Source organism: Arachis ipaensis, chromosome B07, assembly GCF_000816755.2.
Source record: "Arachis ipaensis cultivar K30076 chromosome B07, Araip1.1, whole genome shotgun sequence".
In the NCBI taxonomy this organism is placed as follows: Eukaryota; Viridiplantae; Streptophyta; class Magnoliopsida; order Fabales; family Fabaceae; genus Arachis; species Arachis ipaensis.
In genome coordinates this window covers 9437436-9462965 of record NC_029791.2, presented here as the reverse complement: position 1 = coordinate 9462965, position 25530 = coordinate 9437436, and the positions used below count along the sequence as shown (strand labels likewise).

The 25530-nt window shown below is 38.5% G+C and overlaps 4 protein-coding genes across 5 annotated transcripts in view; 2 read left to right on the top strand and 2 right to left on the bottom strand.

Moving 5' to 3' along the window:
• Positions 1 to 7482, bottom strand: part of LOC107609763 — an 11921-nt gene extending 4439 nt beyond the window's left edge. Inside the window, exons 1-15 of the mRNA XM_016311786.2 lie at positions 7009 to 7482; positions 6688 to 6818; positions 6238 to 6322; positions 5867 to 5920; positions 5576 to 5667; positions 5366 to 5469; positions 5034 to 5106; positions 3562 to 4021; positions 2356 to 2691; positions 1980 to 2186; positions 1768 to 1866; positions 1602 to 1674; positions 830 to 957; positions 413 to 701; positions 110 to 330 (exon numbers count right to left, since the gene is read on the bottom strand). Of these exons, the coding sequence (XP_016167272.1) occupies positions 110 to 330; positions 413 to 701; positions 830 to 957; positions 1602 to 1674; positions 1768 to 1866; positions 1980 to 2186; positions 2356 to 2691; positions 3562 to 4021; positions 5034 to 5106; positions 5366 to 5469; positions 5576 to 5667; positions 5867 to 5920; positions 6238 to 6322; positions 6688 to 6818; positions 7009 to 7062 (2406 nt within the window). The 5' untranslated portion in view covers positions 7063 to 7482. The remainder of the gene's footprint in view (positions 1 to 109; positions 331 to 412; positions 702 to 829; positions 958 to 1601; positions 1675 to 1767; positions 1867 to 1979; positions 2187 to 2355; positions 2692 to 3561; positions 4022 to 5033; positions 5107 to 5365; positions 5470 to 5575; positions 5668 to 5866; positions 5921 to 6237; positions 6323 to 6687; positions 6819 to 7008) is intronic.
• LOC107606660 (putative protein FAR1-RELATED SEQUENCE 10) lies at positions 13122 to 13847 on the top strand. Its single transcript, XM_016308700.1, has one exon. It carries the CDS (start codon positions 13122 to 13124, stop codon positions 13845 to 13847), a length of 726 nt encoding a protein of 241 aa, XP_016164186.1.
• On the top strand, positions 13988 to 15161 carry LOC107606661 (protein FAR1-RELATED SEQUENCE 5-like). Its single transcript, XM_016308701.1, has 3 exons — positions 13988 to 14376; positions 14493 to 14825; positions 14891 to 15161. The coding sequence occupies exons 1-3, from the start codon at positions 13988 to 13990 to the stop codon at positions 15159 to 15161; spliced, it is 993 nt and encodes a 330-aa protein (XP_016164187.1).
• On the bottom strand, positions 20520 to 24487 carry LOC110264848. 2 transcript variants are annotated; one of them, XR_002351108.1, is made up of 5 exons: positions 23527 to 24487; positions 22734 to 22877; positions 22031 to 22636; positions 21744 to 21941; positions 20520 to 21654 (listed from the first exon to the last, which is right to left on the bottom strand). XR_002351108.1 is itself a non-coding variant. In XM_021107268.1 (4 exons), exons 3-4 carry the CDS (start codon positions 22511 to 22513, stop codon positions 21795 to 21797), a joined length of 630 nt encoding a protein of 209 aa, XP_020962927.1. In that variant the 5' UTR covers positions 22514 to 22636; positions 22734 to 22877; positions 23527 to 24487; the 3' UTR covers positions 20520 to 21794. The 2 variants fall into 2 exon arrangements, 1 of the variants encoding a protein (XP_020962927.1); XM_021107268.1 differs by having other exon boundaries at positions 20520 to 21941.

Here is a 25530-nt window from a genome sequence, read left to right as displayed (position 1 = left end):
GAAAGGTGTCGAACTATTTTAGTAAAAGTCGTCCTATCGTCGTTCACATATTTCTTCCACTTGGAAAAATAAATTAAAATTTGAAAAAGAATAGACAGACGAATTGCACCTCTATCACAGATTTTAAAGTGTGTAAGCTCAATTCAGTCTCATAACAAATTAAAATGAGAGAGTTGGATACTATCTCCCCGAAGTATGAAGTTTCTACGGTAGTAGCTGTTTCATCTACAACTTTTGCATCTTCGGACTGAACATTGTCCTGAATTCCAGAATCACTCTTCTGAGGTGATTTTAATGACTCTGTTTCAGTTGATAGTTCAGAAAAACCATCTGAAATAACACATCACCAGGTAAGAAATGTAATTATTTGGCAATTTTATATATGTACATGTTTCAAACCGAAATTACTTGCCTGTAACATACATTGAAACTGCATTCAATTTTGCATTTACACTCATGCTCCTACTGCAGACCATATTTCCATTTGAAGTATCTACTACAAGAAGGTTTGCATCCCTTGTTATAATGAAGAGTAGCCCCTTTTCAGAACTATCAGAATTATCAGATACAGATTGCTGTGGAATGTTTAAGCTACAAGAGTCTGAAAATTTTGCAGTCAGAGAAATAACTGCTGAAGGTGAGTCAGGTTCAGTTTTCATAAGAAACAAAACCGATGATGTATTGATATCAAGCATAGCAACCTGCAAAGTGGACTAGAACGTCTAAGTTGGAAACTCAATGCCCTCCAAATCCAAAAAGCTACCTGACAACTAAACTGACAATAAATACACCATTTCTTTCAACAAAGAAAGGAACTGGATGATCTCACCTGGCCATTTTCATATCCAACAGCAAGCTTCCCTCCATGGTTTGCGAACTGTAGGGTGCATACAACAGAAGTTTGAAGGGAAAACAGTACTGTGCAATGAGGTACATCTCCTTGATGCTTATTGTGAACTACTGTCTCAATAAATAAAAACAGGTTAAACTAGATATTAGAAACATCAATTCAATTTGTAGTGTAAACATAGACACAAAAAGAATCTTCCATTTTCATATCGCGTAAACCAAATGCACCACACTGCAGCAGGAAAGGGTACAACTTTAACGTACTCTCCTTTGTTTCCAAATGTTAAGATGTAAAGTCATACCCAATAGCTTACACATTAGGGAGAAAAGATTTATCATATGGTATCGAAACCTCTATGAACTAGTGGTTAAAAGTTCAGTACTTCTTGTTCTCATTATTCTAAACAAAGCAAATTGAATTTCAGTATATGATGGTATGGCTTGTGCATTGTCCACACTTGAAACCCAACTAACTATTGCATAATGTTGTGTTATGATGTAAAGCCATTTATTTGCCTTTACCCAATAGACTGAGCTTTTGGGAGAGATGGTTTACAAAATGTTATTGGTGCCTTTATGACAAGTAGTCTGGAATTTAGTGCGATCCTTGTTTACACCTTTTCTTCTATATAAAAAGTTTAAGCTCCAACACAAGGTAGGGTGTGCTTGTGCATTATTCATGATTCAAGCCTAATGAGACACTTGAAACAAATATGGATTTATTTTTAAGTCAAATAGAGAGCAAACCCAACCTTCAGTTCCCTTTTCAGTCACAAAATGAAAGGTTGTTTCACTTGAACTCTGTATTAGACCATATAGACGGACCTACACTCCGACAAGATAAAATTATCAGAGATAGAAGACTTTATTTTATGGAGAGAGAGAATGACAAACAATTTCAACACTTGTAAAACTTACAATACCACTTTCATCACCAACAGCCAGGTGTAAAGTATCAGGGCAAAAATCCAATGCTGACACTGATGCACTTGCACTGTCACTGTTAACATCATTTACCTATCAGTTGCAGGAATAATTTTCTGTTAAGTCTCAACAACCTATTAATATTAGTGCATCCTGTATCAATAGAAATATATGCTAGTTAATTTTGTAGTATGCTAATGGCTAACCTCACATTTTATGTTGTAAACTAGTGACAAAGCCGGATATGTGGCATCCCATATCCGAACAGATCCATCTCGGTATCCTGCTATATATATTTGAATGATATGATCGTCTTCTTTGAAAAGCTGACCTGGAACACCACCGGTCAAAGGCCACTTTATGCCCATACTTGTCTGATTTTGTACTAAATGCTGCTTTGCAGCTACAAGAACCTACACAGATATCCCTTACAATTAATACTGACAATAGAGCTGCTTTATCTTCAAAATAAGTTATCAACATTTGTAAGGAAAACATGACATCTATGTAACAGTTTACATAGGCATGGCAACTATTGATAAAGAAAGAACAAATCTTTGGACCCACTGAATATGCATTTACCTGAGACAAGTCCCTAAATGTCTTCACATCGTGATCTATCACAGCAAGCGTTGCAGTTGTCATGTAGGGTTCAAGAGTGGGTATGACCATGGGATATTGCAGTGTATGAGAAGTAGTCTTCTTTTCTTGCTTAGACATTAAAGACGACAAACAATTGTTGTCATAAAGATCCAGCTGTCCAGAATTGGTCAACACAAATATCATATTACCAGTTCCCGCTGCATGGTAATCACTAGATAACAAAACCATATCAGCAAAGGAACCATTAAGTGCAATATTAATGCGACCAGTGCACTTAATACTTTTTAAACCAGATGACCAATCAAGGCCCAAAACCTGTAAGTAAGAGAAAAGGGCGTGTCATATTGATTTATCATCTATATAAGTTGAATATATGAAAGCTTAACAAGCCACTGACAGTGCTAAACATGACAATAGTTAATTTTTTATTCTGATATGGCAAAAGTACAAAACTGATTGTGGCAATAAGCAGTTCCAACAAAGTAGTTAATTTTCAGTAGAAAACAATTAACTAGCAATGCAGAGGCTGAACAATGTCTGTTCCCCGAGTTCTTAACTGCAGCCTGTTTTCTTCCTTGCAACTCTACCACATTAGGATGACAGGAAGTATATTTATTGTGTATAACAAAAGCAATCCACCAATAGATTGAAAAGGCACAAACCAAAATAATAAAGTTGTAGTACTCATCTAGTTACTTTTGTTGTCTTTATTTCTTTCCTAGTGTGGTTCATTTGTTCTATTATTGGACAACAATTCCTTGAGTGCAACGCTTGAATTAGCTCTCTCTACAGAAAGTAACTAATGAATATGTGATCTCTTGAGTTTTTTTTGCCCGCATCCCTACTTATGTTTTTGTATCATGAAACTCCTGAATAGGAACCTTTCTTCAAGAAGGGGCTAACTCATGAAAAATGTTTGCAATAGCATCTCCACACTTAGCCCACATAAGACAGGGTTTTTTCCTCCAACTGATTTTTTGTTAAGACTAAACTGTCTAAAACACTAATCAGATAGTTTGTTATGACAGGAAATTGTGGTAATCATGGCTCTGTTTTATCATGTTCTATATACAGAAACCACAAACACACCCAAAGCTAGGATTTTCTTTTTCTTTTCCTTTTACCTCTAATAGTAACTATTAAAACATCATTGCCAAAAATAACTACTATGAGTATGAATCTTACTGTCAGAACTTCTTCAGACCCAATTTCATCACCACCATACACAAAAAGTTGGCTTCCATTATTACCAAAAGATTTATTGGCACACCAATGTAGAAAAATAATAGGAAGTCTTCTAACTGCCGATGATAATTGAAGCTTGACAACATTATTAGACAACTTTTGGGATTGATGATTTGAAGAAGAGTAAGCATTTGACAAATCCCAAAACATTATATCACCATCTACATAACCAACAACAACAACAGATCCATCATTAGATGCCCATGAAACACAGCTTATCTCTTTATCCTCTTCTTCATTATCTAATTTATTGTCAGAGGAATCATCCTTAGGGTCATTTGAATAACTAGTCACCCTTTCTATCTTCAGCTCAGTGTCCTTTTGTCCTCTGATTTGAACAATTTTATCTTCAGAAGAATCCCACAGTACTATCAAGCCATTCTCATATGCCATCAATAGTCTGCAAGATGATGGTTTTATTGAATCAATAAACAAACATACCTTACGCAAAAAGTTAAGTTCTATTGTTACAAACACATATTCTACATACACAACTTTTCATATTGGTTTTTTCTGTATTGTAATTTGTAACTGTAAATAATTAGCATAATTAACCCTTAATAGAGCCAAAATGGATACTGGATAACTGGATGGTTCAATTTACACAATAAGTATATCATCTTAGATTTTAGGCATTCAAGTTATCTAAATGCATCAAGGAAAAAATTTTAAGGTCGTAAGTCTGAATAAGATCCATAGCAATTTGACCTTTATGTTGATTGATTCAACTTATATTTTTTATATAAAAATTTTGCTTAACCATCCCTAACCAATTTACTCTGCAGACTGGAAGGACAGGGTAAATTAAGCTAGCATTTCATCCTAACCCACAAAACCCTCAAGTTAAACAGGCAGATTGGCAGACTGCCACTATTTTATTTGGCTTTTCTCCTTTCCTTTGAATGAGTGCAAACATTATTAAGAGAGTAAAAGCTTTATATTCTTCTTGCTTTCTATGTTCACTGGGTCTCTACCTTTATCTTGAACTATATGTACACTGAATTTAGTGTCCATGTTGTAAACACCAAAAAGATATACCAAGCAGTTTGACTCACTTTAAACTAAAGAATCCTCATTTATAATTCATTTCCAAACAACAAAACGGTCAAGAAAACTTAGTTGTCCCCTGAAAACATGAATTAAATATACTGCATTCAAATTTTGTAGAAGAAATTTCGTGATAATTCAATTTTGTTTCGTCACTTCCGTGGTTAAAGCCTATTCGCAAATTATTTAAACTCTAAAATCACCACGACTCAAAGTCAGAATAAACCTGAAAAAATGAGAACACAATAGAATGATCACTAGCACAGCCTTCGAAAGCAAGATTACCTAATATTCGTGTCATGCAAATTCCATTAAGATACAAGGAAATCAATTAGAGAAACTCTTAAAATAATTTCTAGTGTTACCTGTTTCCATTGGAATAAGGCGGATGAAGAACCCTGATCACTGAAATTTGATCAAGTGATATTCCAACTGCATCTGCAAAGGTGAGTATCATTTGAAATATGTTAGATGTTAGAGAAATGAACAATAACTCATGGAACATTTTTTTTTTTTTAAGTTTTGTGCTCTAATATAATGTAAGCATTACTACCTAACACCCTTCACAAGTCATTCTATTCCCCTCCAAAATGAAGTACAAATATTCTAGTAGCTTCTTTTTCTTTTTCTTCTCTCTTTTTCTTTTTTCTTTTCATGAGCCACCTTCCCTATACTGACTTCATTGTAGAAAACTTACCAGATATAACATTTGTAGGAACATAATAAGGCAATATATCAATTTTTCTGCTTTCAGCGTCAAACTTCAACACGTATACCATCCCATGCTCACTCCCAATATACCTAAATATCATAAGAAGTGGGGAATAACTAATAAACCCATGTGCATTATTTATCAGAAAGTGTTATATGCAAATGCTGATTCCAAATCACATGAACAAGTATTTACATGTAACTGGTGCCATAAATAACAGAGAAAGCAGTTATAGTGGACTCCCACTGCAAAGCAGAAGCAATTTGCCTGCTTTCCAAATCCCAAATCTGCCATGATCAGAAACGTAATGGGAAAATTAGTAAATAAAACAGCGGTAAGGGGGAAGAATAAGAGGGAAACAAGAAATCGACAAGAAATAAAGTATAAAGAAAGCTCAGATGAAAAATCAAAAAGCAGTCAAAAGCAGACATGGAAAATGCCTGATCATAGACAGTTTTTAAGAACTTTAGTAGCCTTAGAAGGTACCTGAATCTCATTACGACTTGAGACACTAGCAAGAAAACCTTGATTATCCAAGAACTGAGAGAGATCAAGAAATATTAGATACCATAATATTCATGAAAGCCTCAATAAATATTTCACTTTGTAGCTTCTATAGTTCAATCATGGGCACCTCCAAACATACATAGAGCACAGTTCTGTACACACATCATGTGATACTCATGATCACATGACTCTAGACACGGATACGGACATGGACACGGACACTCAAAATTAGAAACAAGACACATTATCCCGGTCATAATATAATATACAAGAGATTGAATGTTTTTGATAAAATAAATAAATAGAATAGAATAGTCTCTAAAATTGAAAATTGACCGAAAATTATGAACCTCTAAATTCTTGAAGGCTGTATGCTTAGACGAGTAAAGAATTCCTTCAATATTGTCTCCTCCAAACACCTTTATCCTGCCATCACTGCAAGGGTGAAGAAAATTCCTCAGTGAACTAATAAAGCCACTAAATCTCTCCATGGGAAACTTGTTAAGTCCACAACATGATAAAATGCTAGTGTAATATTGCTATTCCAATACATATGCTACTCCTCAATCATCAAACAGAAAGAATAACGATATTGCGTATGTATTCCTTTTAAACAAAATTGAAGGAAAAAGTATTCAACGTATCCTCAGGTAGTACATAACAAACCTGCCTAACCAATGAAAATTAATATAGCTAGTTACAAAAGCATGCATACTATACATGATCTTCCTTAAAATTAATGTTATCTGATTCACGAATTGGTCAATACTATTATGTTACTACTTTGGTAAATAACTCACAGTGTTCCCACAGCCAATAGACGCTGGACGCGATCAAATGCAAGGATAGACGCCGTAGATGGAACTCCGAAGTGAAGAACAACTCGCGGATCGAAATCCGCTGATTTAGAAATTCCTTTTCCCGCTTCCTGCTGCAGAAAGAACAGAAACACGGCATCGATTTCAAAAAAAACTCGCATAATCATATCAATGCATAGCTCAACAAAGAAACTTCGCACATTCAAAATGCACAATCGATGAAAACAAGTAATCGAAGAATTCGCCAGGGAAAAAAATAGAAAAAAAGCATTGATCCATGGCGGAAACGGAGGCACGCACTACCTGCGCATGAGGAGATTGCTGTGGTGGAGGTTTCTGAAAGAATCTAGAAAACATTGCTGTTGATGTTGATGTTGATGATGACGATGAATGAATAGAAATGAGCTCTCGCTTCTTTCTGTGCTGAAGATTTTGTGTATTCGGGTTTTTTCGGTTTCTGCGCGGGTTTCAGGTACCGTGTTACTCACCAGTATGATGCGTCGTGCAAGGGCGCTTGTTCGTATGATGTGATAAAAAAGATGGACGGTGATGCGGGGCTGCAGGGAACACTTCGACTGTTCGACCGTACGATTTGAAGCTGCAAGGGAGCTATGAAGATGTGTTCGAAAAAGCAAAAAACTGAAAAAGGAAGATGTAGGGCCCGTGGAAGTTATTCATTGCTCTATTCCATCGACTTCTTCTCTTTCAAAATTAAAACGTATTAACATATTTTTCCATAAAGAATAATTATAATTGACCAGTAGTTATTGATTTACCGATAAGCAGCTGATTCTAAACTAAATTCTCCTCTTTTTCCCTGAAAATTTTACTAGTTTTACTTGTTCGGTTGATAGAGTTAACAACCATACATGATAAAAGATCTATCAAAATCATAATAAACTTATATGTATGTTACAATTTAGGTATAGAAATGCTATAGTATCATTAAAATATAAGTAAAATTCTACATCCAAACAAAATTCTTATCTAAGTCTATCCAAGTTGTTGTAATAATTTTTCGGAAAATTCTCCTGTGCTGAGTGAAGATCTATCCCCACCCGCTGACGATGCATGTCGCTCAAACGCGTGTCCAAAGATGATGCCAACGAAAATTATCGTGGCCCCCTCAGTTGACAGTATCTGTGTAAAACTGTAAATTGTCGGTACTTAGCAAATGGTTTAGAGATGATAATTAATGCAGTTAAGGATAATATAATTATTGTAATTAATAATATTTTATATGAAATGGACGGGACTGTAAAACCTTTTTTGTTTGGTAAAGCTGGGCTAACCAAAGTGATTAGTAGTTGACATGTAGATGTGGTAGTATAAATGTGGTGGACACAATATATTTGATAATAGGTATACATGATGCATGTCCCATTACTTTTATTATCCGAGTCCAATGGTAGAATTAATTTAAGTTAACTTGTATGTTAAATTTTATAGGTTTTGAAATGTTTAGAGTATCAATACCGGGTAATTATAAAGAACCTATTTTAGATGTGATATATTTTTTTATTTTATTTGGAGAATAAGATGTATTTATTTGTAGAGTTAATTTCTCAATATCTTTAATTATATTATTAGAGTGCTAAATGGTTAAATAAGTTATAAGAAGTAAAGGTTGTGTACTTAGCGTGCGTACCTTACTGATATAGCACCTACTCGTCCCATCACATCTGCGTCACTTCATATTACTTCTGTATTTCTTTAGGTAGACGCGTGTTTCCACCACCTTGGGACACGCAGCATCAGCACTTGCTGAAGAATTTGCCTTCAGCACCATAGCAACTCCCTAATTTTTCAAATTACGCAATCTTTATTCTTCTTCATTTATTTCTCCTTCTCCTTCTTCTTCTTTTTCTTCTTCTTCTTCTAAATTTGCACACACAAATTTTTCTTCTTTTCTTCTTCTTCTTCTCCTCTTTCTTCTCCTCCTCCTAGAGATTATCAATTCAATCCAATTCAATTTAAAACAACCACGTCCATTCAATTCAATTCATAATGAACCGAACATGTTATTAAGGTGACACAATTATATAGTACTAAATGAACGGAATATTATCCATTATATAAAATCAAATTCAAAATAACTTTCTGCATAATAAACCGAACACCTTATTAGTACTAAATGAACGGAACATTATCCATTATATAAAATCAAATTCAAAACACCTGTGTCTACAATTTAGAGATTATCAATTCAATTTAGAACACCTGCATCTATTCAATTCAATTCAATTCAATTCATAATGAACCAAACATGTTATTAAGGTGAAACAATTGTATAGTACTAAATGAACGGAACATTATCTATTATATAAAATCAAATTCAAAACAACTTTTTGCATAATGAACCGAACATCTAAGGTGAAACAATTGTATAGTACTAAATGAACGGAACATTATCCATTATATAAAATTAAATTTAAAACACTTGTATGTACAATTTAGATATTATCAATTCAATTTAATTCAGAACACCTGCGTCCATTCAATTTAATTCAATTCAATTTAGCATTTGCATTCCATTCAATTCGATTGAAAAATAATCCATTAGCAAAATGTTGGTATTGTTGGTGATGATGATAACGAAAGAGGAGAAGAAGAAGAAGAGGAGGAGGAGAAGCAGAAGAACAATCTGCGTGCGCGAAGGAGGAGGAGGAGGAGGAGGAGGAGGAGGAGGAAGAAGAGGTATGCGTGAATTTGAAAGAAGAAGAAGATGACGTATGCGTGTATTTGAAAGAAGAAGAAGAAGTGCAGGGGAGAAGAAGAAGAAGCGCGGGAGAGGAGAAGAAGAAAAAGTGCGTGTAATGATGCTCTTTTAATGAGAGTAATTTTTGTTGGTGTTGGACCTACTTGGATAAACTTAGATGAAAAAATACTTGGATGTGTAACAATCCTGTTAAAATATATTATTTTTTACTATTATTTTTAATTATTTAATAATGAAATTTTATATCTAAGTCATTTAATCAATTAAGTCCAACCAAGTTTCTATAACCTAATTCAGCTCCATGCGCCATTACTTCTAGGGTCATTATATGGTACAGATTCAAATTGATACAGATTTACAGATTTTCTGCCCAAATGACCATGAGATCGACACGTTGCTCTGCTTTGCAGAGCTTGTCTACCGGTTGATGGTAGGGTTGGCTGAGCCACCAGTTGAAGCTTTTTGGTTGCACTGTCTGTTAGTGGACTTGTTAAGGTGGGCTATTGGTGCACGAAATTGTGATCTCCAGGCTTGAACAAATCCTGGTAATGGCTCCAAAGCTTGGTGCTCTGATCTTAATTCATAATTGTCACAACTTCGATACAACTACTTCAGAGTCCTTTCAGGTTCTGGATCTGCTTTAACACGAATGTTCTTGTCCTTGCTCCTGCTCATATGACAAAGAAGATGGCACAGAAAAAATAGTAATAATAATATGGATCCTTTATACCACAGTATAGGGATCCTTGTGTTAGTAGAAGAAAAGAAGGAAAGAAAATCTGAACTCAGAGAGAGAGGGGGTTCGGATTTTTGGAAAGTTGAAGGAAAGATGTTAGTATATCAATAAACAAATAGAAGAAGATGAGAGGGGGAAGTGAATTTTCGAAAACAATTTTTGAAAAAGAGTAAGTGATTTTTGAAAATAGTTTTTGAAAAAGGTTAGTATTTTTTTTGAAAAATTTTTAAAATAAAAAATAAAAATAATTAGTTAATAAAAAAGAAATTTTTGAAAAAGAGGGAAGATATTTTCGAAAATTAGAGAGAGAGAGTTAGTTAGGTAGTTTTGAAACAGTTAAGAAAAAAACAATAAGTTAGTTAGTTAGTTGAAACAAATTTGAAAAGATAAGAAGTTGGGAAGTTAGAGAAGATATTTTGAAATCAAATTTTGAAAAAGATAAGATAAGAAGATATTTTTGAAAAAAAAGATAAATCCACTTCCGGGGCCCACTTGGTGTGTGTTTGGGCTGAGCTTAAGTGTTGCACGTGCAGAGGCCATTTGTGGAGTTGAACGCCAGTTTTTGTGCCAGTTTGGGCGTTCAACTCTGGTTTTGGATTCTTTTCTGGCGCTGGACGCCAGATTTGGGTAGAAAGCTGGCGTTGAACGCCAGTTTACGTCGTCTATTCTTGGCCAAAGTATGGACTATTATATATTGCTGGAAAGCCCTGGATGTCTACTTTCCAACGCAATTGGAAGCGCGCCATTTCAAGTTTTGTAGCTCCAGAAAATCCACTTTGAGTGCAGGAAGGTCAGAATCCAACAGCATCAGCAGTCCTTTTTCAACCTCTGAATCTGATTTCTGCTCAAGTCCCTCAATTTCAGCCAGAAAATACCTGAAATCACAGAAAAACACACAAACTCATAGTAAAGTCCAGAAATGTGAATTTAACACAAAATCTATTAAAAACATCCCTAAAAGTAACTAGATCCTACTAAAAACATACTAAAAACAATGTCAAAAAGCGTATAAATTATCCGCTCATCAGCTATGCCAAGAAAAATATTTGGGTATCCAATAGAAGATGGATTTTGTTTTTATTTGTATTGAAAATGGAAGGTAGGAAAAAAAACACAGAGGCGTACCCTGATGCATCAAAGGAAAGCGAAGCAGTGACGAGGATGTTATGCCCAAAAATGATGCCCTAGGTTCGAGGTACAGGGAGACAGTGCTGCTACAGAGGCAGAGGTCGAATGCTCGAAACCAACTTCGGTGTAGGTTGCTGGTTCCTCTCCTATCCGGCGCTGATTGCGGTTGTGCATGAGACGTCACCGCTGCGGGCGGGGGCCAAAGCCGGTGCTGCACTACTTCCCGGGTCGGGGCAGGTATGAAGTAGGCTGGTTTTTCATCTGTTGGGTTATACTCTGTTGAAAACGGTGTCTTGCTTTAGAGGTTTGAAGCATAAGGTGTATTGAAGTGAACTCAATCCATTAATCTATTGAGAACGACCGTTGCATTGTGCGTGGCTTTGGTTTCGGATAGAAGCATGAGGTACGTGGTTTATCAAGTTTTGTTGTTTATGCTATTGCCTTGGTGCTTTCCTCCTTTTGAATTTCTACGACTGGAATGTCAACTTGTCTCGTTCTACCTGAATACTGAGTTGTTGGTGTTATAGAGTTTTGGGATTGATTTACAATTGCTACTTGTCGCATGAAATTTCTCGTTCCTGTTTGTGTTTTTATGTTTGACATTCAGGTGTTCCTTCCTCACCGTAGCTAGTCATTGCATAGAACACATGAAGTGAGTCATCTACACATTGCCGTGCTTCAATGTTGTCTTTAAGGTACCCTTTTATGGATTTGCCAACATTGTAAGAACAAAAATGAGATTACGGAGAAGAAGAAGTTAATTGTGATAGAGAATAGGGTTCATACAAAATTGTTTGACATGTTTGTGGATGTGTACTGGGCGGTCGTAGATCGTGCAAGTAACAATTGAATAGTCTTTAGTAGTCATAGTTAAAAAGATGGAAAGTTTCAGTGTATTAGTATGCAGTGTCTTTCTCACACCCAGTGTCTTTATAGCGTGAGAGTTGGCTTAAAAGACTAGCTATAACGTTTACATGTTCCATTGGTTGAGTAACGTGAGTTATGTCTTACGTTGTGCTAGTTTTGTTTGTATGGCGTTAGGCTATTATTTTTTTTAATTTTTGATAAGTTAATAGTAAGTAAAATATATTATGTAAGAGGAGGTGCTGATCTAGTTGTATTCAATGTAGGTGCCTACACCAGTGGTCCCTGTCATAAGAAAGACTATTTTCTTTTCTTTTTTGGCAAAGAAAATATTTCCTATACTAATGTTGCGATAGAGCATGGCTCCCATTCCCTTTTTTTTTGTTCTTGTTATGATCTCAATTAAAAACAGTTATTGTTGTTATTCTTTATTGTTTTGACCATGTGGATAACTTTGCTGCATTGCTCAAATAATCCATTCATTCAGGCTGAACAAATTGGACAGAAAGCGAGTGTTGAGGGTTGGATGAAATTGATAAAGCTTATTCATGTCCACACCCTGTCCCGAGGTTGGACGCGACTATATGTAAGTATGTTGGTGTTGTGGCATTATTGATGAGTTTACTGGTTATTCAGTGTGCGTTAAAATAAGTAGTATCATTTATAAGCGGAGACTTGCTGTGTATATAATTATTTAAATATATGCTGGTTGTTACTCTGTATTCGATTAGAGATTGTCACACCGTGTTTCCCGTCTGGGAGTGCTGCTTGCATTCGATCGATGTGTAGTAAATATAGCGTGAGGAACACTCACTGTTGTATGAAGTTTGGTTTTGCTATTTAAGTATGCTTAGCCTGTTTTAAGTACTTATTCCGATGCGGGTGTTTAATTAAGTCGCATAGTAAGTCATGATAAGTTACTTGCCAACTAACCATCTTCCAGGTGAATGGCTTCATTTGTTGTCAAAGATGGATTCGAACTTACAGTTCACCGTTGGGGAGGACGATTCGGGCGGGCTTAGTGAGGAGGAGTATTTCCGTATCACTTCTTCGAGTGGGGATGACGAGGATGACTCCTATGAGAATGACTTAGAGACGGCTGAAATGGGTGACGAAACCCACGGGAATGGGGTCGGCCCAGGCCAGGAGACATGTGTGGGTGATGCTCCCAGTTTTAGGTCCACGGAGGATTTCCTGGACAAAGTGTTTAGTACCGAGGAAGAGGCTTATGCGTCATACAAACAGTTTGCCAGGCTTAGGGGGTTTGGTGTAAGGAAGGGTGACGTGACTCGAATGAACGGTATTTTGGTAAGACGAGACTTTTTTTGTCACTGTCAAGGTACAAGGCATGAGAAACACTACAATCGTCCAGAAAGAGTAAGGGAGGATAAGCCGGAGAGTCGCACGATTTGTTCAGCGAAGCTGAAAATTTACTATGGTTTGCAAGATCAGGTGTGGAAAGTCTGGAGGATAGACGACAACCATAACCACCCTCTTGCTACAACCATGTTTACTCATCTTCTTCCCAGTCACCGGAATCTAAGTGAGAGTGATAAGGCTCAAGTTGATAGTCTAAAAAAGTTTGGGATTGCGACATCGAAGATTATGGCGTACATGGCTGGGCAGTCAGGGGGTACGGGATGCTTCAGTTTACGAAGAGGGACCTGTATAATTACATTCACAGCCAAAGGATAGCACAAATTAACGACGGAGACGCGGAAACAGCAATAAGTTATTTGGAAGGCAAGGCCAACGCGGACATGATGACTGTCGCCAGATATACGAAAACAACATGGGATCAACTTGGCAGCCTTTTCTGGGTGGATGGGCAGATGATGGCGGATTACCAGCTGTTCGGTGACGTCCTTGCATTTGATGCAACATACAGGTCAAACAAGTACAAGAAGCCTCTAGTGGTGTTCTCTGGATCAAATCATCACAAGAAGACAGCAATTTTCAGATTCTCGTTGCTGGAGGACGAGGAGGTCCGTGCATATAGATGGGTGTTGCTGAATATGCTTGATGTCATGGAAAACAAGAAGCCTTCCGTTGTGGTCACCGACGGGGATAAAGCCATGCGAGCAGCAATTGCGGATGTACTTCCTTCAGCTAGGCATCGCCTATGCGGGTGGCACTTGGAAAAAAACTGTGTCTTAAGGGTGAAGGAGCCCGAATTTTGGAAGGTCTTCAAAAAGGCTATTTATGCAAACTTCGATGTTGCCAAGTTTGAGGAGTACTGGAGCACGGCCGTGGAAAGCTTAGGATTATCAAAAGCACCTATGAATTAAGACAAAGTTGGGCAAAGGCATATCTACGGGGCACCTTTTGCACCGGCTACAGGACAACTTCCAGGTGTGAGGGCATAAATGCATTCGTCAAAGGGTTCCTGAAGTCCACAAATAGCCTTCTTGAATTGGTTCAGATCCTGGATAGGGTGGTGAAAGATTACCGCAACAACGAGGTCACGGCTCAATTTTATTCATCGTACTACACGCCTGTACTAACTACAGGCCTTGATAAGATCGAGCTGTTTGCTGCGAAGTTATACACCAGGGCAATTTTCAAGGAGGTTAGGAAACAGATAAAGGGGGTTGGGAGTTTATTGTTTCTGGGAAAGACAGCATTAGCACGACGTCCGTCTACAAGTTCTCAAGCGTCGGGAACCGTCGTAAGGTTCGTAAGGTGCTTTACGATCCAAGCGAACCGAAGATTGAATGTGATTGCATGATATGGAACAGTGAAGGCATTCCTTGCTGCCATATATTTTGCGTGATGAAGTATGAGGGTTGGGACGAAATCCCACCTGGTTTGATACTGAGGCGTTGGTGTAAAGATGCCAAGGAATGGACAGCTAACGCAACATGTAATTCATCGGGACACAACAGTCATTTATTGAGGTACGGCGCTCTATGCAGTGCCATAAGTGTCGTCGCGAAACTAGCTTCTGATGATGCAGCTGACTTCTTTTTAGCGAGGGATGCACTTACCTCTTTGGCACGGAGGCTATAGGTGCGAAGGGGCAATATGGTTGACCAAGAAGAAAGGGTGAGGAAACAAGACGTCGTGAGGGATCCGCCTGTCACCCGGACAAAGGGGGCCCCAAAACACGGTAGGGAGACGGGGTCCTCGACAAATGCGGTGCCTGGGGGGAAGAGGCGTTGCTGCACTTCTTGTGGGATTCCCGGTCACACGAAGAAGACGTGCATGTCCCAACGGGAGATGAGCCAAGCTGGCATCCGAGAAGGGACATCAGCCACGGTCGGGGATCCATCATCAAGCGAGCCCAGTGGGAATCGTTCGGGGCGTAGTTGCTCGGAGGTATGTTTCATGCTTTAGGTTATTTTTTACATGTGAATTACCTATGCAAGGTGAGATACAGTGGTTTGGAAAATTCGATGGGAATATGACAAGCCAATGGTTACTGAATAACTAGATTCATATTATCTGCTAGAATACATTTATGCACGCATGTTGAATATAGTCTGTGTTGTAAACTTGGCACATTGTATGTAATTTACTTTTTTTTTGTTGGTTTCGGTCCCACGTAACATGTTGCTTATGTTTATTGAATTGCCTTTTGCTTCGCAACGTATAGTTTATTCTTCCATAGCCCTCTTATGTGAATAAGTTGTTTATCTACTTGCAGGCTGCACATGGCGTCTCTCAACCTGGTAATCCCGGCGGTGCATATCCATACATACCGAGACCCCCCGAACCAAATGCAACCAACTCGAGTCTACCCCGGCTGAACCCAGGGGTTGGCAGTGGGAACTTCTTCCTCGGGGGGCAGCACATAGAACAGTTCTTTGCCGCTCCCAGCTGCTCAACCAAGCACGGGTTAGTTCCTACTCAAGCAGCTGCGACAGTTTCCTCACCTGAACGAGCTCCCGCAATCACTCCTACGCAGTTTAATACACCGGGTTCTGATACATTCCAACAGTGGATTCTAGAGGTATGCATGTTTCATATTTTCAGTCATTGTGCTGCCGATGTCAGCTGAATCCATGTTAAGACTACGATGGTTAAGGCTGAGATTATGACTGTTAAATCTTATTTTAGAATGCAATGGGCAAATAGTGGTCCGGGAACAGGTCCGGAGGGAACTTTTTATAGGTTGAGCAACAAGACTCTGCGGGAGAAAGGGACTCGGGATGGCTACAACCGCGCAGGTTTCGACAAGTTTTCATTATCTCACGTTGTTGCTTTGAGAGAATTATGTTCAAGATTACAGGATGTTCCCTGGAGTACACATCTGGGTGTACTCCGTACGTTCAGATGGTTGCTTCGTATTATTTTTACTTATATTTTACGCATGGTTTCGGAACTTGTAGTATCAATATGTTTCCCGAACATGAAGTCCATCTTGTGTTCAACTATAGTTTAATGGTTCTTTTATGGTCCTGGGATTTGTTAACATGAATTTATAAGCGGAAGTTAATTAAAGCTGTAATCTGTGATTGTCATAAGTCATGCTGAATTGTTCCAACTCTTTTCTCTATAATTGTAGGCACGTTGATTGTTAAAGTTGATCAGTAGTTTGTGTTGTGCAAAAGGTTAGGCACAACTCATAGTCTACATGTGGTTGCGGGCCAAGGCATGCTGACTTGTGCCAAGTATGTCTCCATAAATGTAGACACGTCGATTGTTAATTTAGATGAATGGTTGAGGGCCAGCTTGAATTAACGCAGCTTGTGAATTATGTTGTTAGTTGCTTAGTGGTTTATTGATGCATCTAAACTTGTTCCACACCCTATTATTCCTTTTATAGGGTGATCAAAATTATTGAAGTTGGGCCCAAAACCATTCAACGATGAACTCAGCTAAAGTAACCATAATTCATACTGCAAACATATATATATATCGATGACACCAATGTTAAAGTTTACAGCCAACTAACTGCCTGTACACTGTGCAAGACGGTCAAAAAAATATTGTTTGCACCGTTTGTGAGTATGCAGTGTCACATTCCTAATAGTTATAATGAGAGTGTAGTTTCTAACCAGGATACTGGTTTTAAACCTGAGAAATGCTAACCGCATCTGGGCTGAAAACTCCTATCATTCTTACTATGCGTATCAAGTGCCTTGGGCTCCCACGCGGAACAAGGGTGGACGCTACTGCTGGTCTAACAAAATACAAAAAGATACAAAAAATGATGCACATGTAAACAGTTCCTTAGGTGTCAATGTCCATCATCACCGGTCGTATGTTCCGGTCAGAGGAGCACGCAAACAAAAAAATAATTTCCTGAGTCCCCTCAACATCAGACGTATATGTTCTTCACACTGTATAATCCTATCACTTCCGTCCACATTGCGAAGACGCAAGCTCCTTTCTCCAGAAAGTCATGGCCTTTTCCACGACATCGATTGCCTTTGCATTATGTGATCTCAATACAAGGTCAATGGCTATTCGCATCCGAGTTTGCTCGATTAACAACACTGTCATATCACATTTTAAGTATTTTCATCGTTATCAAATTACATTTAACTAACTCATGATCCATGTTCGTGAAACACACATCGTCACACTGTGTATAGCCCATAGAGCTCCCCTAATCATCCATTGCAAGACCCATACACCGCAGTCCATCCTAACACAAACAAAAGAATAATTTGTTTAGAGACTGATATAATAGCAATGCCATACACAAAAGACGTTGCACAAAGATAATGCTACACAACGATTATTAAGAACATTATGACAAGAGAACTCACGATAGCCGATGTTGCTGAGGCACCACAGGCTCCTCGAAAGGGTACGACGAGAAGCGTGGTCTTTCAGCAGTGGTCTTGGATAGCTACTTGGGTCCAATTGTTAGCGACTCCAGATGCAACGCCTGATTAAGAAACAAGTCGGAGGAAATCATTTACGATTAAATTCCGAAAAAAAAATCAGGCCTACATATAACTTAGTAGACGCAGCCAGTATAGGTAATTAAGTCAGGTCCAGGGGTCCGACTTGGATCAAACCAGTTCCACCTACAAACGGTGGCTCCACAGGTTCCATGCTATTTATAATATATGACAATGTGCATTTCTCTTAACATTTCACACTTTTATGAATTAATATAGCAACACTAACAAGACTAGCAAAGACGAAGGAAATAATTCAGCCATCACAATCACAAGAACATAGTTTAGCCGTGTATAATATGGTACATACTACGTAGTTCAGAACTAACAAGCATATCATGGTAAGAGGTATTAACCTAAGTAACATGTATTAAAAGTGAAGGATCTGGTACCCAGTGACTACACTTACCACTTGCGTCATACCAAGTTTTCTTGACTCGGTCTCCGTTGTACACTTGAAGGAATCGAAGTACATCAGCCTCTGTCAGAGTACGTCCACGACCATCAAGTACTAGGTCCATCTGTCCACATCAGTTGAAAGATCTATTGGTCGCAACGGGGGCAACAAATGTTTATTAGGGAGTATAACTTACGACCTAATAAATCACGTCTTCCAACAGATATGGAAATCGTTTACAAACCTCGGTAACCTTGTTGACCTTGCACCTCATATGCTTGCTCACAACTGCGTCCATGTTAGCCTGCATCATACGTGTTCCTTGGAGGGCATCTTGCTGAGGTCCAAGCAACATGGGTCCCAACTCAGTTAACGAAACTTATCCTAAACTTTATTGACTTTACCACACGCTTAAGAAAGACTTAACCACACCCATGTATATGGTCGCTGCTACATGTGTCGTGACTCACCATGATCATAGTCAGCATAAACCACTGGTGCTGACTGGAGGTCTTCGACAACATCGTTGCCACGATAGTAATAACCTGCAAATTAAGCAAGCAACTTACAAGTGATGATATGGGACATTCGGCCAAATGATAATTGTAAGACAACAACTAATGCATTAAGTTAAATGTAAACACTCACGTCATCTATGACTCTTTCATTTAGGCCAAACGTTAATAATGTTGTTCTATCCGCAACACAGTGACTAGGGGTGTAAGTTACCGAACCGGACCAAAAAATACCACAAAACCGAACCAAAAATTACAACAACCAATTGAAAAACTGAAAAAAATCGGTTTTTTTTTTGTTTTTTTGAACTAAATCGATCGGTTCGATTCGATTTTCGGTTGGTTTAGTAAAAACCAAACCGAACCAAACCGAACTGAATAGGATGCTGCATAAGTGATTCTTTTTACTGATTTAACCTAGGTATAAAAGCCTAGACTCTGAATACCCTCATAGCCTCACTCTCTCTTCCTTTCACTCACGCGGCGCAGTCACCCACTCACCCTCAGTGGTGCTCACTGCTCACTCCTCACACAGACACGAGACACCCACATACCCACAGGCCATAGCTCACTTCCATCTTCCATTCTTCCTCCTCCACGCGGCCATGTCTGGGAGAATGAGAGCCTGAGAGAGCCAGAGAGCCAGAGAGCATCGTCCATTCATCTCCATCGCAGGCTTGCAGGCGTAGCAAAGATTAGCATCATCGTGTAGCCAGCAGCATCGTCCAGTTCGCGTCCTCGTGTAGTCTGGAGTCCACGCCGTCATCCAGTCATAAGCCGTCGGAACAAACCCTAAGTCGTGGCAAGAAACCCTAAGCAGAGCAGCACTCCAGTCGCCGAGCCCTCTCCTGCAAAAAGCACCTGAACAATGTCTTCTTCGGAGGTTAGATCTGATTTTCAAATTTTTATAATTGATTTTGTCTCTGAGGGCTCTTATTGGTTTGTGCTTAATTTGTCCCTGATTGTTGTTGCTGTTACTGATTAAAATTATTGTTGTTGCTGTTAGCCTGTTACTAATTAAAATTATTGTTGTTGCTAGTTTGTGCTTAATTAGAAAGATAAGTTTCATTGAAATTTTTTTCTGCAGAATTTTATTGTTGTTGCTTAATTATTGTTCTTGCTTTTTATCTTGTTTACCAAACCCTGGTCTCTGTTTTATCCAATAAAAAGTTAACAATGTTTCCCATAAAGAAGAAAATCAAGAATCAGTAAAAATTATGGAACGTACAACAAGCAAATAGGGGAGAGTTTCATTAGTTAGTGTTCTGTTTCAATAACAAAAAGTAGTTAGTCTTATATCTATATATATATAAGGTCTATGGTGTAGTCAATGGATATAATTCTATCCTATCAATTCTAGTCATAAAATATTACGCAATCACTTCTTTTCTGCACTTATATCTCAGCTAGCCTAACATCTTGCTGCAGAATTTATCTTAGTTCTTTACTGCATTAATCTAATCAACTCATATAATTTGTTGTGGCTGCATATAATATGCTTTAATGCATATAATATGTTTTATAATCTGTTTTAATCATCTGAAACCAGATGACCTTTTGTTGGAGTTAATTATTTTGGATTAGAGGCATGATCGGCAGACTGTGTCAAACCAGATTACCTTGCTTGTCAACTTTGTGCTCCTGCCGGTTTTGTATTTTGAAGCAGAACAATGATTTTTTGTACTGTTTTCCACTTGATAATTTTTTCAAAGAAGTTTTTTCTTTTTATATCTTCTTTCTTTTATTTTTGTTAGAAAATTGCATCAAGGATCAACAAGTCATAATTATTATTTTCTTCATTATGGCTGCATATTTATGTGTGCCGTTAATTTGTATTTCTTTGTGCATATATGTGTGCTGTTAATTTGTTATCTTGTAGTTCCTTTTATGGTTTATGTTTATAATTTATAATCTATATTATGTTTATGTTTATAATTCATATTGATTTTTTTGTTTTATTTTGGAAGAAATTGCACCAACCGGGGAAGATGACGATGAGTCTGGTGTGGATTCATATTAAGTATGGTGGCTGTTTAGTTTTCATTTATTTTAAAGTGACTGTTTCGGTTTAAAGTGTGTTTATTTTTGTTGTTTTACTAGACATTTTTAATTGTATTTGTTTTATGTTTAATTAAGTTGAATTTGTATTGAATTGGGATGTGATATACTCTTGTTATTCTAGTTTATTGACAGTTTTAAAGTTCATTTTATGGTAATTTAAATTCTGATTATTAGGAATAAAAAAATCGAAAAAACTGACCGAACCAAATCGCTATTGGTTCGGTTCGGTTCGGTTCGGTTGTTCAAACAGCAGCCAACCGAATGGTTGGTCTCATTGTAGAACCGATCAGGTCGGTTCGGTTGGTTTTTGGTTCAAAACCGAACCGATTACACCCTTAACAGTGACCAACGTCAGCCAGAATTTCACTGAAATGACATGCTTTCAAGGGTCACAACATACTCGCTGATCCAGTTTTGCGTAATCAAAAGACAAATGTGTAACAAAGCAGACAGAGGGTGGAGCTAATTGTTGCCTAATAACGTTGGAGTCTCCAAATCTTTTTCGCAAACATTTTCTATGCCATAATAAATGAAGCAATGCACCCTAGAAAGAATTGCTAAAAACATTTGATATACATCTTTGGAAGATCCTTGCTAAAGATGTACGTTGCAATAGCAAGCTCAACCCCTGCGAGGTCCATGCTCCGTATTGGTACGTAGGCTAGGTTGAAAGCCTACATCAAATAGTGAAATACCACAACCAGTCTCATGTCAGTCATGAAGGAGGTGAACGGTAAATAATTAAAAAAAAAGGAAACTTAACCTTGGGGATCTTGTCCGCATTGATGCATAAAAGAGCCGACTCGTCCACAACTCAATCGCTACCAACAAGGGCGAGGTAATTGTAGTGCTTCTGTAGGCAGTTAGAGTGCCGCGGCGACTTGCTACGTGGATGACGAGGACGTCGACTCTGCCCTCCTCGTTCGCCGGTTAGATCAACTTGGCAGGAATTAGACGGGCACTACTTGCATAAGTATAAAAAGGAAAAATATGGTCAAAGAAATAGTTGCTTTACCATTTTAATTAACTGATAACGGTCTTAGGCCTTACCAAGTTAGGGGGTATTTTTGGCTGCGTCTTGGCTCGGGCGGATCGTCGATTGCGAGGGGATTTCTTAGACCTCTTGGATCTGAAAGGCATGTGATCCATGCTAAAGTTTGCACCCACCGTCGGCACATAGGTCGGATCATGGTGTTGCGACGGGTTCGTCTCCTGAGAAATAAGATCGTCTTGCTGCAAATCCTCTGGACGTAGTCGCCGCTTTGACGGGATCCCATTCCAACACGGGCATCTGAGTCCATTTTTTCGGTCACACTGTTGCTCCCTGTCCTGAATCTTCGCCAACATAGTCAACGCCTTCCGAAAGTCTGCCACGACCTGATTGTGTTGGCATATGCATTCTATGAGCCTTTGAATTTCTTTATTTAGGCCGGACACGCTGGTGACAACACTCAGTGCAATTGGGCTGCAATCCTGTTTCGACAACAACTTCAGGACATCGATAACTAAACAGGTTTCAATGCAGCTGTTCATAGAATTTACCAAACTAATTACTAGACTGGTCACATCTATATCTTTACGTTTGCAACACGGGCGCAGGAGGATCTAGTACCGGCAAGGGACTACCCTCGATTGACATTGGTTCGCTGAGGTAAGCTACGGACATAACGATTGACGATGTCAATCTGCTGATATAAAAAATAACATATTTACAATTGGAATGATAAATACCGATAGCGGAACAGTCTCAAACCTGTTCAAATGGGTTGGGGTTTCTCGCCTTGCACATGAACGCCTCGACTCGGACTGCATGGGCGACCAAGGACGGACACTAACGGGCGGTTCGGAGAAACCAAACCTTGATGGCGACCTTGTTATTGTGTTGCTTGTTGCACGCCTGCAAACAACATGTAAGTGAGCGGTTTAGGGTAAAAAAAATTCGAATTTCATTAGCGACAAATGCGCCTGGCGCCCAACCAAAATTATATCCAACTTAAACTTTCTGCTTTTTTGGTTTTCTATTTTGGTCGGCCCGTTAAAGGTTGTTATCGTCTACTTACCATGCTCATACAAGGGCCAACACTGGTTCAGCATTCGTGATGCTGTATCAGGTCTACAATGATAGTTTTCTATGAAGCCCATTTATATTACTTATTTGTCGGCCCATGAATGCACCCGAAACAAAAGCTAAGTTGGTCCTACCGGAAATGCCCTTTTTTTTAAATGCTTTCAAAATCCTGTACAACCCTGGCCCTACAATTTTCACACTTTTTTGCCATAGGTAAACCGTGTTTAATTTGCATCAGGTTGAACAAAAACTTTTTTTTTCTCCATCAGTTCTGCGAATAGTGGTTCGCTGATGTGGCTTAAGCGAGTGGAGATACAGGACATCAGATTGCACTGGAGGACCTAGACGTCAACCGTGGGGGTGACGTCCCCCGTAGAGATGAAGTGGAATACCGTGAAGAACTTCAACAGAATCTAATGCGCATCCACAAATGCAACTCTTCAGGAACGTGTAATGATACAAAGTTTCGAATGCTAACCTTCGTGAAGAACAACTTGAGCCTCCACCTCTTTTTGATGACGCGGGGGTATGCTTTAAATCTCCATCTTCCCGCTACGATGACATGTGTCCCCGACGAATGATTTCAGGAAGTGGAGCTTATCCCTGCCTGTTAGCCGTCAGAGATTCGCTAAAGATACCACACCATGTGACCTTTAAATGAAAAATCAGTGTAATCCGTACCCGAATGCCGATCATGTAATCTTCATCGATCACATTGACATGTCCTTCCAAAATAAAGGAGAATACCAAAGAACCGTGGGGTTTCTGGAACACGAAATGCCTTTGGGGGCAGTTAGGTTGACTCTGTTAGTCATGGCTGATTCTTTGCAAAGAGACGAATGTCACTCAATAGTCCAACTTCACATGCATTGTGGTTGGTGTGGCGAGACAGTGGAACTGTATCTCCTATGCCAGCCATGTGACTCAGTTCTATGATCCCCTCAGCCAACCCATTTTCCCGTCAACACCTCAACTGCAGTATCATAAAACTAGGTGCATCGCATAAAGGCTGATGCAAATAACCAAAAAATGTCACGGGTCCATTGCAGGGACATTGTGGTCTTTTACAGCTGAATTATTCTACAAACCATGCCCGTACAAGAGCTTCCCGCCAAGATCTGTCAATCACGTCACGTCCGACCTAATCCCAGCCTCGGGCACGCAACCGCAGGGGCCTGCTCTCCCTACCAATAGTGCACGCTGTTATAGATTCATAGGGATGTGACTCTGCCGAACAGGGGTCGTGGACGACGTTATGGATAAGGGTACACTAAAGGCGGTACTGATGTGGTACGTTCAAGGATTTCACTCTTCGAAAGTTGCTGTACCGTTACAACTTCGACGGCATAGTACGAATAGAAGCCTTCCCTTTGCATCTTTGGTATCAAACGGGGGCCACCTCGGGAATTTGTATTAACTGGATTTAATGATTTAACCCGTCATCATGAATCCATTTTATCCGGAGGATTCGAGTAGTTAACTCTTTAAAAAAACAAGTTGATAATAGTTAGCATATATCTTCCTAGTAGTAATTAGTACTAGAACACCCATCGTCTGAGGCAGTGAAATGGTATTTCTGTTAGCGTAATTCCTCAAATAATTATAATTTAGTATAATGAAATTATGACTACTCAAATTTCATTTTGAGTTGAATAATATAAATTGACACTTAAATAATTTTATAATTTGGTAATGTAATTAAAAATTGTAATCATTAAAAAATAAAATACAGTTTAATAATTTCATGTAATAGTTAAACAAATAAGCTGAATTAAGTTCAGTAAAAACATTAGTTATCAAAGGAAATTAATAATCCCACCTGCTGATAATAAATATGTTTAAAAAATTGTTTATTATGATTATTTACTAATAATAAATTTGTGTAACTATTTATTTTCCAACTAATCGCCACGTGGCGGGTTCTTAGTCAAACAACAAAGATCCCGACTCAACGGGGCTCTCTCATCGTCCAGGGCATGCAGGGAATCTCGTAATGACTTGACGTTAGGAACTTTTATTTATTCACACGAAAAATATCTTCCTCATAGGGGAGAAAATGTCTTAAAAGATGTTGTAAATTATGGCGTCACGGAGAGAATGTTCGTTTTTTTTATACCAGTTATTTTACTTTTTACACTAAAGATTTGTGAAACACCAACGGAAATTAAAAAATGTATTCCTCCGATAAGTAAAGAACATGTTTTAACAACAACAGACGTCGAATAGCGCAGAATGTTCACACGAAGCCACACTAAACGAAGCACAAGATATAAGTACAGATCTCGAGATTTTTGAGTACGTATATCAAAAGCTAATAATGATAGTGATCTAGCCGCCGCTCGCGGAGCATAAGCTGGCTAGTTATGTACATACATACAGAATACAGACAGATGAAACAGCTTGTACAAATTTTCTCTCAAGCAAGCCGCTACAACAGATCACCTAAACAGGAAAAATCACAAAATTTACTCAGAAACCATCG

Bases quoted from the DNA above. Each gene is read 5' to 3' on its own strand.
- LOC110264848 (XM_021107268.1), bottom strand. From the start codon at position 22,513: ATGAACAGCTGCATTGAAACCTGTTTAGTTATCGATGTCCTGAAGTTG. The intron at 21,942-22,030 runs GTAAGGCCTAAG...TTATGCAAGTAG, and splicing joins CAAAAATACCCCCTAACTTG to TGCCCGTCTAATTCCTGCCA.
- LOC107606660 (XM_016308700.1), top strand. From the start codon at position 13,122: ATGGATTCGAACTTACAGTTCACCGTTGGGGAGGACGATTCGGGCGGG.
- LOC107606661 (XM_016308701.1), top strand. From the start codon at position 13,988: ATGGCGGATTACCAGCTGTTCGGTGACGTCCTTGCATTTGATGCAACA. The intron at 14,377-14,492 runs GTTTGAGGAGTA...CACCGGCTACAG, and splicing joins GCAAACTTCGATGTTGCCAA to GACAACTTCCAGGTGTGAGG. The intron at 14,826-14,890 runs GTTCGTAAGGTG...GATATGGAACAG, and splicing joins GCGTCGGGAACCGTCGTAAG to TGAAGGCATTCCTTGCTGCC.